The 15084-nt window shown below is 37.5% G+C and overlaps 2 protein-coding genes and 1 non-coding gene across 3 annotated transcripts in view; 1 reads left to right on the top strand and 2 right to left on the bottom strand.

Moving 5' to 3' along the window:
• Positions 1–815, bottom strand: part of LOC140230237 (hypoxia up-regulated protein 1-like) — a 35914-nt gene extending 35099 nt beyond the window's left edge. The window contains exon 1 of the mRNA XM_072310417.1: positions 646–815. Coding sequence (XP_072166518.1) covers positions 646–815 — 170 coding nt within the window. The remainder of the gene's footprint in view (positions 1–645) is intronic.
• Positions 816–4953: 4138 nt separating this feature from the next.
• LOC140230298 (U4 spliceosomal RNA) lies at positions 4954–5094 on the bottom strand. Its single transcript, XR_011901387.1, has one exon. It is a non-coding gene; the product is annotated as a U4 spliceosomal RNA (small nuclear RNA).
• A 4702-nt stretch (positions 5095–9796) lies between these two features.
• Positions 9797–11449, top strand: LOC140229802 (uncharacterized). Its single transcript, XM_072310036.1, has 2 exons — positions 9797–9908; positions 11148–11449. Exons 1-2 carry the CDS (start codon positions 9839–9841, stop codon positions 11447–11449), a joined length of 372 nt encoding a protein of 123 aa, XP_072166137.1. The 5' UTR covers positions 9797–9838.
• The last annotated feature ends 3635 nt before the right edge of the window (positions 11450–15084 follow it).

Here is a 15084-nt window from a genome sequence, read left to right as displayed (position 1 = left end):
CACATGGAAAACATTGAAAGGCCACTCAGATAGAAATTGGACTGAGTACAAAAAAGAAGATGTCAGAAATTGCTTTAATGATAATTTCATTTACTTTGAAATGTAATGCTAACCGTGTGATTAAGTTCTGCCTGGACAGTGAATTATGATGACATAAACTATCGGCAACAGGATTTTAGTCAAAACTACTTGTAGGATTCATTCATTTCATAACTTTCTGATAGAAGGTCTTTGGTAGGCTATCAAACAAGGTATATTCAATAAGTACATTGTGTTTATGTATTTGCTTACATGGGCTTAAGGACAAGTACCCTAAACGGTTAAGCTTTTCTGTGCCAGGGACTTTGGACAGTGTGCTGAATGCTGGGGTTTACTGAACCAATCAGCACTCAAAGCCTCAGTTAAGTTATCGTATTTGATTACCGTATGGTTGTAGCTGTATTGTTCATGTTGGTTATATTACAGCAACATGAGCGTCATTTTTGATGGACTTCAGCGCTTACAAGAGACCAATACTCTTATTATCATTATTAAAGCACACAGAGGGTTAATTGGCACTGATGTCTGTTCACTTAACTTGTCCTACAGCGTGTTTCAGTCGCCCTTGGAAGATCAAGGTATTCATACCAGCTGGGTAACACTCACTTGTTAAGAACAATTTCCATTGGAACACCTGGCTTGACTATCGCCACCTTGATCCATTCACTGCCCAAGTCTACAGACATGACGGCCAGACCACTGGTCAGCTTGGGTTGACTGGTCAGAAAGATCAGACTGACCACCGACAGCAGCCCAACTAAGCTTGGTACCCTCATGGCTGGGGGAAATCAGAAGGTAAGGAAAAATTAATGTTATGACAAGTCATCAAGAGATCCATCATATCTGACAATTGAAATAAAAAAAGAAACAGAAATAACTAACCACTTGTACATCTACAGTATGCAGTAAATACCAAATAAGACTTGCTTTTTCTTTTCTAAAATGACACATGATTGACTTTTAAAAAGGGCTGACTAATGGTAGCACTTCTGAAAAAGAAATGTACAAGTGTATTTAATAAATAAAACATATTCCTCATGGAGTGAAATGTGCATTGTGGACTTAAATAGAGAAATGAAATTAAAAATGTTAGATTATCATAAAATGTACTGATAATTCTACAGAACTAAGACACCTATCAATTTCTACGGAACTGAGACATATCTATAAAAGCAAGTGGCCCTTGATTCGACAGGGTTCCATGAATAGACCACTCTTACGTCTCAGATAAAAATTCACTGAAAAATCATGAATAAAAAATGGCGCATATCAAGTGTGAAATTCAGACTATGCAACTACCTCCACACGTGTTCCGAAGAGCACAACAGTGGGCCACGTCGCCGGACCCCGAAATCATTGTCGAGTCCCTCCCAGGTCAACTCGCATAAGCAGTTCAACGGGTAAGTAAACAGGTAAGTAAAGTTGCATAGCAACACATATAGACTCGTTTCATTCCAAGTTTCGAAGTTACTAGTCCATTTATCTGCATTGAATCTGTACTGCGTGTACACCTACAGCCATGATAGCAGCCGTTTCTGAGATAACTTGAGCGTTTACACGATATTTATATTTTGCATGCCACCAGTGCCAGAATTTGCGGTATCACCATGGTTCGATTGCAACGTGTTGTGTATAAATGCGTTGAATCTCTCGCACAACGTGGAGTACATGGAGTACCACGCTCTCATAGTGCGATGTACTATGTATGCAGTTTCGCCCGTGTGTGGCATGCGCGCTAATACATTCACATAGGCAGGGCGAACGCACGGCGCGGTACGTCGCGAATGTTGAACCACGGACACCCGGTGCCGGACAATAATAGTCACAGGCGTTCGAACGATGGTTGCAGCGCAAGCGTTAGGATCATGCACGCTATTTTGCTTCCGCAATTTAGGATGTCGAACATTGGGTTACTTGCTTTACATTTCTCAACATATCATTAACTCATTCCGAGAGATCTGTTTGGAAGACAAAAGAGCGGTTGGCAGTTCCACTAGTACCAGTTGATGCAACTATACACAGCCCTGTCGCTGTACACAAGTTAAGTCGCGACAGGGCTGTACGGTGTGGACACTACGTAATCTCAGGATTCCGGGGCGCCGACTCAATTTTGAATTAACTGCACCATATTTGCTACTAAAACTACATAAGGTGAAAACTTTATCTACTTAGCTACCGTTTTCAGCTATTGATATTGATATACTCATTTTACAACTTACCAAAAATTGCACCTTTTTTAATCCTGTACGCCGCAAAAATCGTAGAAATCGCAGAAATGATCCGAAATGTCGGCGCAGCACTGGGCAAAGAGGGCGCTGTCGACTTGGCGGATGTACAAACCCTAGCAAGCAATTTGCATCGTTCAAAGCTGGGAAAGGTTTATTTTGAATGGCCCAGTGATGATCACAGCATTCCGGGTTAAGATTGGACTTTTTGCTTCATTGCGTGAGGGCTCACTATGGACTGAAATACCATGCTCATCATAGTCCAAGCATCTCAATTCACGTGAGTGATTCGTAAAATTTGTGATAAGAATGTAGAAATTTTCAACAGTTTTGTTGTTGTGTGGCCGTGTTCGAGGGGTTTAGTAGATATGTGTATGGGGTTTCGTAGATATGTGTATCACACACCGTCAGATGCTGTGCTAGCGCTAGCGCACGGCGTCTGGTCGGGCTACAGTTGATGATGAGCGAGTCAACAGCTTGTAAACGGATGCAAAACAATAAACATTAAACAAATGAAGGCACAAATATAGTCACACTAAACTGCAATCTCTGCAAAGTGTAGTGCTGAACATGGCTGAACTATCTACAAATTAATGACAATATTTTATTATCATTATTGACATAATGTCAATAATCTCTACAAATTTTAATATAATAATGACAATGAAAAAAGGAGGAAAAGAAGAATAATAAGTATTTTCAATCGAGGAACTTGCCACATTGACTTGCTTGTGTGGAATGGCGAGACACACATTTCTTAGCTATATGCATATAGCACAAGTTAAAAATCAGTAGGCCCTATATAAAACCGAGTGTGTGTGGGGCCCCATGGCATGGCCATGCCATTCATGGGGCCAGGCCATCAGTGCATCACATGGCTGGCATGGCAGGACTGCACTGAACATTCATTCCACTTTCTTCCAGTCAAACGTTAGTTAATTTATATGGCTTTATCTCAAGATCTTGAACAATTATTCATTCATAAATGGTTAGCTACTCTTAATTCATTAGCCAGTCGTTATCAAACAAGTAAGTTTAGAGTACTAGTCTAGTCTAGCTCTTGATATGTTAGACTCTAGACATTTAACGTTATTAAGAGCAACAGTGCATATTTGATCACACAGAATTGTGCGTATGGGACTTAGGGTTTCTTTTTGCAATTCGAAGCTCGTGTCTGCCAACGCGTTGTTTCTACTGTAGGAAATCGAGAATACAATATGATTCACAGAAACTTACCCTATTGTATGTACTTCTTGTATTGGTAGATTCTTCTTAAAAACTGGGATGCATACACACTGGATTCATTAAATGAAATGTACCGGCTACTAGATTCTTCTCCGGTGAAGTCTGATCAAACATGTGTTTAGTGAACGTGTACAACAAAGGGTCACGATTTGACCTCAACTTGTGCAAAGTGGCGTACAGCGATTGGGTACGGAAAAAACTCTAATCACACGTCATCGCTCCTGGCTATAACAACAGTCTGTAACGCTGTCATGATTTGGGAGTGAAAATTTCATCATTCTTGGCTCGCTCGGTAAAATTTATTTCCCCCAAATAGTCATGTCTTCCAGAGCGAAACGGGTATAAAAGATTCAAATGATCGATGTGATATGAGAGTGGAGGTCAAATTGTTTCACGCGACTGAGAGTAGAATCGCCGAAAGGTACTTTGGACAGATCGTATTTCGGTATTTCTAGTGTCATGTTACAAGTTTGCAGAATCAGAAAAGCAAATGAAGAGAGAGAGAGAGAGAGAGAGAGAGAGAGAGAGAGAGAAAGAGAGAAAGAACAGATATATTTGATAATGATTTATCCTTTAAATGCATGACAACTATTTTTTTCATAATGTCTTTGCTATAAATTACTGTCTATAATTTTGGCAAATATTACGTTTTCTGATATGAAACTCATGCAGATTTATTTTCTTCTGAAATTCGTGGACCCACAGGATATGTTTTATTTAAAACTAAAAAAAAAGAAGAGTTTTGTCGGATTTCTCCACTTTATGAATTATCTTAGCCAGTACAGTTGGTATATCCCTGTATATTATTTATCATTTTAGGGAGATAAACTGAAGTAATATTCAAACTAATATGAGATATCAAGGATGTAGAAGATGCAAACATTTTTGTGTATTGACTATTCAGACACCGTCACCTCTGGGGCCCGTTGCATAAAACTCCAACCGGATTTTTTTTTTTCCGGTTGAAATCACAAAATTCCGGTTGAAAGCTCCCAACCAGAGTTTTTATGCAACGGATTTTACATTCTTAGATTAGCAACCTTAAAAAATTCAGGTTGGGCAAATCCCAACCTGAATTTGTTAAGGTTGCTAAAAAAATTTTATGCAACGGGACCCTGATGTTCCTCCCGGGAGATCCCAACATTTTTGTATTTTCAGTCACTACTGTCACCCTTTGGGGGTTTCCGACTACATGAATATTGAACATGCGAACAATAACGTATTAAACGTAAATTAGAAGTCATGGACTTTAATGGAAAAGTTCAAAATAGCCCAAAAACGAATATGCCTATAAAGTGAGGAGGATAGAAAAGGAAACAGAACAAGGGGTGAGAAAAATTAAAAAATTTTTAGGAGGTAAATGCTCGAACAACCGAGTTTCCAAGCATGTGTGTGAGGTGTGTAAGTTTTGCTTGAGTGTTTCTTTCTTTGATTAATTATGAGATCTCCGTGGAGATCCGGAAAAATTGCTACAGCCGACGGTATTTCACGTCGTCAGAGCGGGGTATTGGGATAAGTTTTCAACTAGCAATAATCGCGCCTCGGATAAACCTCATTGGCTACGATACTGCCTCTGCGCAAAGATAACCTTTCAATGTGCAAGCGGCAACTTATCATTTCAAAGATACGTTGTAGTCCTGGTTAGAAATGCAGTGCCTTCACGCTTATTACCGTTAGCGTAGTGTCAGATGATGTCAGATTTTTTTAGATAGAGTGGTCATAAGCATACTATATATTAACTAATTCTGTTTCTTTGAATGATCAGATATATAAAGACAGGGAAATAAAGAGAATTTAGTTTGTTTGACACACTCACTAAGACTCGCAGCGCGGCATCACTCGTGTATGCAAATTAGCATGTTTATTCATATCGCCGCGTACTATCATGCGCCCTCTGTTGGCTAGTTGGTGGTCATTTTTACAATGCTGCACGAAAATACTTCCAGCCCACTCACTAATCCATCTGCAGCAGTTATCTTTACCGAATTTGAACAGAATTTCTTTATTAACAGGTATTCTGCCTTTAAAATGTAAAATGAGAAGAAGCGTGTCAAGAAGATTACTTTGGAGGGCGCGTGCCTTGCGTAATCCGAATCCACCCACCCATTTTTTTTTTTTTAATCTGTTTGTTGGCGGAGATTGTTTACGTTACCCCCTCACCAATCTATCATCACTTTACGAGTACCGGTAAACGACCTTGCGTTCTGTGCTGTTCGAATGTCGAGCTTGAATCACTCGTGGGTAGAAAACAGAGGTCAGATGAGGTCATATGAGGTCACTGAACTTTCTTATGCAGCTGAGATGCAGCCGAGATGGAAGAGCTGTCTCTCCTATTACTACACGTAGCAAACCACCTGGTGGAAGACTGCACAATAATATTCATCGCCTGGCGGGAGGATGGACTGCCGTCCGTAGCCTCGATCCTGCTGCCAGGTCCTGAATGATTTCATTGCATAGAAATCAGGATTTACATCACACTCGAGATGGACATGATGGTCTCTTCATCCCCATCCCCCCCCCCCCCCGCTCCCACTGCCAATACCGTTGATTAGAGAGTCGAAATGATTATGATTCATCACAGTCTCACATTTGGCTTTTCTCCGCTTTCTATGTATCTTGGCTATTAGATATGCCTAATACACGTATTTCAACTTAATTATTCTCTTCTACGTTGTACTGTGTTGTAGTGTTCTGTTGTAGGATCCCAAGGAATAAGTGTATAAACTACTGATGGGACTACCCTGGGTAAAGAATTCTGAATAAATAAATGAATAAATAATAATTAAATAAATAAACAAATAAACAAATAAATTAATAAATAAATAAATGAACAAATAAGTAAGTAAATGAATTAATTAAACAATTAATTAATAATACAAAAAAAAAATAATCTATTTTACTACTGCTGACCACGTACTCTCTTTCGCACTGCGGCCAGCTCACGGATTAATGTCCAGTACCCGACAGTCGCCACTTCACTTTGATCAGTTCCATTATAGTTAATATTATAATAATGATAATTGTTATTATTATTATTATTATAATTACTATTATTTTATCATTATTATCATTACATGTATAATGTCATCATCATTTTACCACTATTTTATGATTACAATACGTGTCGTCATTTTTATCAGTATTCAGTATCTTTAATCTTTGTCACATTCTCTTTGTGACTCCTCTCTCTCTTTTACTCTCATCCCATTTTTCCTGTTTTTGTATATTAATATTTCTTTGTTTTCTTTTCCTAGGTTTGCAAGACGCTTGTTGGCAAGCACAAGGACCCAACATAATAATGCATCATCTGAGAGCCGATATAATAGGAGTATTGTGTCTCTCTCCCATCGTGGTCCTCCCTGCACATACAATAGGCACGCACACTTTCGTTCTTTAAAACAATAACAAGGCACGCACACACACACACACACACACACACACACACACAGACAAACACACAGACAAACACACACAAATGCACACAGACAAACACACACACAAACACACAAGATGCTAGAATATAAAAACCACGATCTATACATGGGTCATCGTGGATTCATTCAAACACTTCTTCATCACTTTAAGGCAGACAAATTATAATAATATTGTCTTCAGACAAATTGGTTAAGTTCAGCATTATTATGAAGAGAAGAAAATAATTATGACATAGTGTAATAGCAAAATATTAATCACTTAGAGATCTTGATAATGATTCATGTCGTATTAATCAACATTTTAGAACGAATATTATAAACTATGAATCTTTCATAGTGATATCAAGGCCTATACATGCTGCATACATTATTTCATTGAGTTTTGTGTTGGTTTCTCCTTGCTCCTCACAAAAAGGGAAAAAAATATGAAGTCGTATTCATCCTCTTCAAAAGAAAATATGCTATACTGTTTAGTCTCAGGTTACCAGACCCTTTCGAGTTTGAAAGCCACTGAGACACTTTCACTACTGAAATATAAGTTTACATCAAATCAGGTCTAGGATTTTATAGGGGGGGGGGGTTCAGAATAGAAAAAGTGGACCACTTCCAGGTTTAATCAGCTGATAAGCACACACAAAAAAAGCGCAATATATTTCTGGTGTCACTGCAAGCCCCCTTTCGTTTTTGTTTTTTTTTTTTCATGGGGGGGGGGGGGGGAGGGAGGGGTTCCGTGCATGAAACACCCTGAACACCTCCCCCCCCCCCCCCCCTATACAGTTACGGGCCTGTCAAATTCCTGGTACAGCCTGATGATGAAGAATAATGGGGGAAATGTTGTAATCATGGGGTCTCTCCTAGAAGGTGTGTAATTTATAGGATTAACGTATCTGGATGAATTAAATTTGATCTGACTATTGTTATTGATAATTATGATCTAAGCTGCAGTATAATAATAGACCTATAGCCACAGAAAATTATAAACAGTAATGTTGTACAAGACCTTTTAAACCGACTGAATTTCACTATAAGACACTCTCCAAAAGTGATGTTTAATGAAGTGATTGAAGTTGATCGGCAAGAATACAGAAAAGGGCAATTATGCAGGTCGCAGAATGGGAAGTATCTAATTTCTTATTGTTTACAACGACTCTTGAACTAAGGCTAATCCGTCAGACCCATGACTCTGTCAGTGCAGCTGAGCAGCACCTCCAATCCCAGATTTGTTTGGGTTGTTGCTAAGGAACGCTCGATCCCCTTCGCTGTACTTTCATTGTGACCGTTTGATCGTACACGGGTTAGCATAACAATAGACTTTAATGCCCTATCAGTTCTATGAATGGATCTTAAAATCGGCTATCAATTGTTCCCTCCCCTTGCAAGTGTATTGGAAAACTGGGGCAGTGTAAGGCATGTACCACTCCTTCTTCCGAAGGGGGTTGCCGAAATCGGAATGAGGAATACTTATGGTTGCTGAGATCAAATCCCCTGTTACCTTTCTTGTTAGATAAAGGTTTGAATATCAACAGATAAGGTTGATGTTAGTTGATTAGCACATAATGGCTTGATAAGAAGGAAATAGATCTGCATAAACCTTTCAAAAACAGTAGCAGATAACGATAACGGAGAGGCATACAAAGTAAGGGGGGGGGGGGGCTTACCCCAGGACACACCTGCCATAACCCTGAGACTGGGGTCATGTTATGAATTGGCAGCGAGTGTCTGTAAACACGACGAACTCGTGTGACTCCTACTGTTTATCAGTTGAGTGTGTTCTGTCGTGAAGGAAGTGGGTACACGCTCAGATTGTCTTCACTGGCGAATCAGTCGAGACAGACGTTCTCTCTTTCTCAAACTCTCAGGAATATTTGGTGTGTGAATTTTCTAGATAAAATGAAGACGAGGTTACAGGTCAACTGTATTTCTTAGCGATATAATTCTGGAATAGAAGAAATTTGTGCCAACAGCAACACAAAGCCAGAGATCAGCGTGTGAGGTAAGAGATATAGACTCACTCATTATAATAAAATAAATGCTTTCGTTGCATTAATGCATGTACAATGTATCATTTCTCTTCACAATATCGAGTCTACAGGGCCTTTACTACCTTTCATAGAAAAAATTAAACACGTTTCATTGATATTCGTCACATTTGCTTCATCTATACTGTCCAAAAAAAAGAAAGATATGTCTATGATGCTTATTGCCAAAATGAAATATGAATTCCAAACATTATGTAGAAGGGATATGAATATCATAATGTATTACAATGACGTGATCAAACTGAAAGTCATTTTGAACCCGATTTGACATAGATTATATTCGACAATCCTCTTATAGTTTGTCAAATTGCTTGATATCATTACAGTAATTAGTCTTAACGTGTCAATATCTGTTTGTCAAAGTATGGGATCATAACATGTTTATAAAATTAATGTCAATATATATTGACGGCATCGCTTTGCCAACATGCTTGAAGCGGACCTGTATCTGATCCACATCTCTCTCTCTCTCTCTCTCTCTCTCTCTCTCTCTTTGTGTTTTTGTAATAATAAAAGCGCTACATAGAGAAATCAGCGATTTCCGCGGTCAATGTACAACGTGTATGACTATGAAGAAAAACTTATTGTCTAAAGATTATACAGGAAATATACAGGAGCATGCATGGAAGTCTACACACTTTGTGAAGTTGTTGATAATCATGTTAATTCAGAGTCCAAAGTGCAATTTCGACTATCACTCATTAACAGAACCTTTACGCGTGAAATGTTTGTGAAATGTTTGTAATCAAGTGTTTTCTATTTCATTTGCTCATACTTGTCTTTTAGGGAGTCCTACACGTGTACACTGACAGCTTATCTTTTTATATTGAAGTTGGATATTTCCTAATCGCTCGACATGCCGAGAGACGGTGATGCTACGTCGTACTACAAGCTAAATTCACATATCCCTGTTCAAGCACCAGAAGGTATGATATACATGCACCTATTGATAATGATTATAATGATGATGATGATAATATTAATAATAATAATAATAATAATAATAATAATAATAATAATAATAATAATAATAATAGTAATAGTAATAATAATAATAATAATAATAATAACAATAATGATAATAACAATTGCATTTATATGGCGCTTTATACTGGTGTTTCTAAGGGAACTGGTGCTATTTATACAAAAAGACGTTATGAGAAAACAGAATAACATAGTTACAATACAAATGCAACATTACAGTCACAAAAGAAGAAGAAAAAAAAGCAATACATGTACGTGCGATACAGTGATACAAAAAACAAAAACAGTGATAAAAAAAATATAACAACTGTCGATATCAATGGCGCATACCTATGATATAAAAAGGTCCATGGTGATCCACTCTGTCGTGGTGGTCCTGTCGAGAGCTATGAAGATTTTTTTTTTTTTTTTTTTAACAGAATATTCAGAATATACATATTAGCAGATTGAAAATATCTGACTGCTATACCACAGGTATTTATACAGAAGCAGCAGCAGCTATATTGAATAAGTTGATAATAAAAGGGAAGAAGTAGGGGATAAAGAAGAAGTTGGTGATAGAGGAGAAGAAGAAAAAATGAGGAAACCCATTTACACAATGGTACAGTTGTATATTTGTATAAACCATGAAATGGAAATACAAAAATGTATATATTTTTTTTTTTTTGGTAAGAACTTTTCGCATTCATGTGGTGTACTGTATCAAATGCAACGAAAGAAAAGGGACGGTGTCTATGGCTTGAAAATACTCGGTATCGGAACTCTCCTCTGTAACATTTAGTGACATTATTTTGTTATTTACGGTATCAATGCAGCAAAAGAAATACGGTGAATAAGAATGGCATTATTAGATGACAATTTAAACAAGCTTAATGGTGTGTTTTATATCTGGCCTTGTCTGTTTGGGCGTATTAATTATCGCATGCCCAAATGTAGGCCCTACTTCAGTTTACAAAATTTGTACTCCACGATAATGCAGTTTATGCTGTTTTGAAACTCTTTATAGACCCTGACGTGTATGTTATGTTGCAAATGATATTACTGTTCTCTGTTATTATTAGTGTAATCATTTTCATCAAAATGCATGTCCATATGCCACTATGGTTTTTAAGATTATATCCGTACATGTAAGTATAAAAATGATAATGTTGTTTTATTCACACAATATCACGATACCACAGGACCGTTAAGCGATCAAGTACTATGGACTATCGCCACGAACCTCAGCATGTCTTGGGTGGATCTTGCGTGCAGTTTAAACTTATCCAACTCGGAGATCGACAGAATCGATCGACTCTACCCACCCCATCCTTCCTATGATCGATACTTCGGAGCTCTGAGGGACTGGCGGTATATATCGTTGAAAAGGATACCTCCCCACCAAGCTGCAATGGAATTGTCCAATGCGATGATGGTGCTAGGACGACCTGACCTCTCGCAGTTTGTTGTGTATAAATACAACGAGGCGTTGCAATGCTCATGAACTTTGACCTCTTCCGGGTTTTTCTTTTTTCATGATCGATGAATAACTTGAAGAAATGATTGCAATAATTCATGTGATTTGTACATCGTTCATTGTATGGTGAATTGTGTGTGTTTGCACCCCACCCCCGAAAGTGCTTCCAGTTAAAATATTATGTCTGCTATAATTCAAATACCAAAGTATTCCCTGTTCCTTGTTCGTAACTGATTTCCGTATAAAGAAGCAGAAAAGAACACTGTCTTCATTGGTACAGAGAGAACGATAACCTATCAGATTAACCAAAAATTAAACACGCGATGACGTCAACAGAGAACTTGTAGAACATAATAAACCCTATTTGCGTGTGATGAAAATATATGTACTTTAGGTAAAGAAAGCAATGATATATTTACATACACTCTATTTGTTTCAAAAGAAATTGTCTCTGTAAAATATTCAACCGTGTCATGTTTCCGGACTATGCACATATCTCAATCTGCATTTTGACTGAATACGAGCTCAATGTATCAAGATTAATGTGACTCCCAGATAATGTATTTATATATGCCAACATCAAAAACAATATCAAAAGCATTCGTTTCTCTACTTTCTGCTGAGATGTCAGTAATTATACTGAATTAATGAAGTTTAATGAAATCACCTCAATATCACGCATGGATTGTGGAACATTTGTCACTTTGGATACATCATATTTATAGGCCTATAAGCCGAAATGCATAATAGTTACTATACCCCTGTGTGTCTTGTTATGATGGTCGGTGCATGCTTAAAGGTCCTGTTTACCTTTGGGAGAAGTGATTTCAAAAATTTTTACCATGAGGTGATGACCCTTAAAGGTCAAAGGTCTTGTTTCGTTTTGTCGTTGTTTTTTTTTTTGTATTGAGATTAACCTTAATTAAGGATTGTGTTAGTGCGTGCATGTGAGAGACGGAGAGAGAGAGAGAGAGGGTGAGAGAGCTAAATTATTATGCATGAATGTGTTTTAATGTGTGCGCGTACACTGTATGTGTATGTGCCGTATTGAATGTGAAATGATCGAACGTCTCATGTGCACACTGTACTCAATTTATTAGATCGATGCAAGAGGGTGTAAACAGGCACACTCGGAGTATGTGATGATTTATGACGATTGACCTGTATATTAGTGCTGGTAGGATATTACTTCCATTGATTTATTGTTGATGAGAGCATTGTCTAGTATTGTTGTATTATCTACTCCTTCTTCATGAATGATAGTTAATGTCTGAAAACTGCCTCTAGCTGAATGTTTCGTTTGCTGCCCTTTCGCCAAAGAAAGGCTTATCGAATATCTTGATATAATCAACGATATAGTGATATAGTTCATAAGACGCCGTTCATATGCATTTCCTGGGAAAAGGTATACTATCTTTGCTCATCCGCGCGATGGATACTGAGTATACTATATCACTGTAACAGCGAATATACCATACATTTTGTCTATAGAGTAACTAATCTCCACTCAATTTTACAGAGAGGTTTAATTTTCTATTACGTGTATTAAGAAAGCCATCATGCACATTTCAGTGAGTGTATATAATCTTATCTTCACATGCTTAAAGCTGACATTAGCTAAGAATAGAAATGAACCTCCTTTTCTCGTTTATTTCTTGCGAATACATGATAATTATTATGAAATACGACATTTTATACGTTTAATAAGTAATCAGACTTTAATCAATGTAGCTGTTATGTAGAGGTGTGAAAAGCTGAAATGCTATCGATATAGTTGTGTTTGCATCAGGTTCTATCAATCTTGGTTGGTATTTATGTCTTTGGGGCTGTATGATGCCCCTGTTGTGAGATTTAGCAGCTTCGTGCATTCATGCGCCAACTCTTCTCCCACGTTCAGGTCAATATACTGAATTTCTATTTATGATTCATTGTACAATTTGACAATCTTTGTATGCGCTTTACATCAAACGGCTGGAATGATATTAAAATGTACACTGACCAATGATGTTAATACTTTGCATTTATATAGTAATTCTATCACCATGTTTATCGACTCTTTTTTTTTTTTATAATGATCCGTTCTCCATCAAAGTTTTCATAATTCGATTTGGTGATGGGTGCACTCGAGATTGCATGACTTCCCGCATAGAAGGGTTGGAAATTGTATATGATATATATTATTCTGTGTTCAAGGAAGTGGTTAAAGAGTCAGACTGCGATATAATATCGATGATGATGATGATGATGAGGAGGAGGAGGAGGAGGAGGAGGAGGAGGAGGAGGACGATGGTGATGATAATGATAATGATGATGATGATGATGATGACGATGATGAAGAGGATGGTGATGATGGATATTGTGATAGGGACGGTGATGACGTGTGATATTTGCTCTCAGTAATGGCAATAAAAGGAAGAAATTGATGTAGTGCTTTGCGCGACATGTTTTATGTAACTTGCTATATATGAACAATAATATAGTCCACAAGGCGTGACATTTTAAGTATCAATATCATGCATACAAAATAATGCTGTGCACTATAATATACAAGACAACCTCATGACTTTGGTGCACTGTAAAAACATCGGTGTTAGATTTAACACCACGGATGTTAAATCTAACACCGATCAAACTTCAATAAAGGACCACACCCACAGGTGTTAAAAATGCACTGTGATGGTGTTGAAAAGTGTTCACCTGACACTTCGTGGTGTTAATTTAACACTGTACCTGGTGTTATTTTGACACTGTACTGGTGTTAATTCAAAAATGACACCACATGGTGTTGATTTGATATTTGCTGGTGTTAATAACAATGGTTTAACACCCGTCCAGCTTCAATAAGGGACCACACCAACTGGTGTTACTTTGGTGTAAATTTATTTTCACATTTTTTCAAAAATCTAGTATTTTAATGTAAAATTCTTGATCGTCTTGTTTAAATTAAAAATCAACAAGAAGTGCAGTTACTAAGAAACTCTTCAAAAAACAGTTTAAAATTTGGAAATGACACCCGTAGGTGTTAATTTAACACCATAAATGAGCACCGAAAATTTAACACCAGCTCGGTGTTCACTATTTAACACCGGACTTTTTGCAGTGTGGTAAATCTGTGAGTGGCGGTAAAAATGAAAATTCTAAATATTTTGCTTTTCATGCACGATGATAAAAAAGAAGCTGCTTAAAAGCAAGAGAATATTGACCAGTGTGGTGAAGGTTGAGGTGTGATTCTTTTTCTTCAATTTTGTCTCCTTCTGCTACATTTGTAGAGGGCGAAAAAACTGAAGAAAATTCACACCTCAAGAAGCTGTTTATTGTGGTGTTTGCGGACAATGTTGATCATGGCTATGATTTTCTTCATGATGACAACTGTTGGTAATGTTGCGAAGATTGTAGAGAATGCTGGTGTTTGGCGATGTCTATGGCATAGTGGTGGCGCTATGCCAAAATAATGATGATTATGATGGTGACGAAGGAGACAGCGTTGTGATTATGATGATGAGGAAAACGATTTATGGTAGCACGTGATGAGATGATGAACAGATGAATGTAAAGATTACAACGGACATTTTCTTGAGTATCAATCATTTCGGTGATATTGATGATGATGATGATGATGATGACGATGATGATCCTAATGATGATGATGACAATGATGATCC

This window comes from Diadema setosum, chromosome 6, assembly GCF_964275005.1.
Source record: "Diadema setosum chromosome 6, eeDiaSeto1, whole genome shotgun sequence".
Classification (NCBI taxonomy): domain Eukaryota; kingdom Metazoa; phylum Echinodermata; class Echinoidea; order Diadematoida; family Diadematidae; genus Diadema; species Diadema setosum.
Note: the sequence above shows the minus strand (reverse complement) of the source record. Positions and strands in the feature narration are given on the sequence as shown.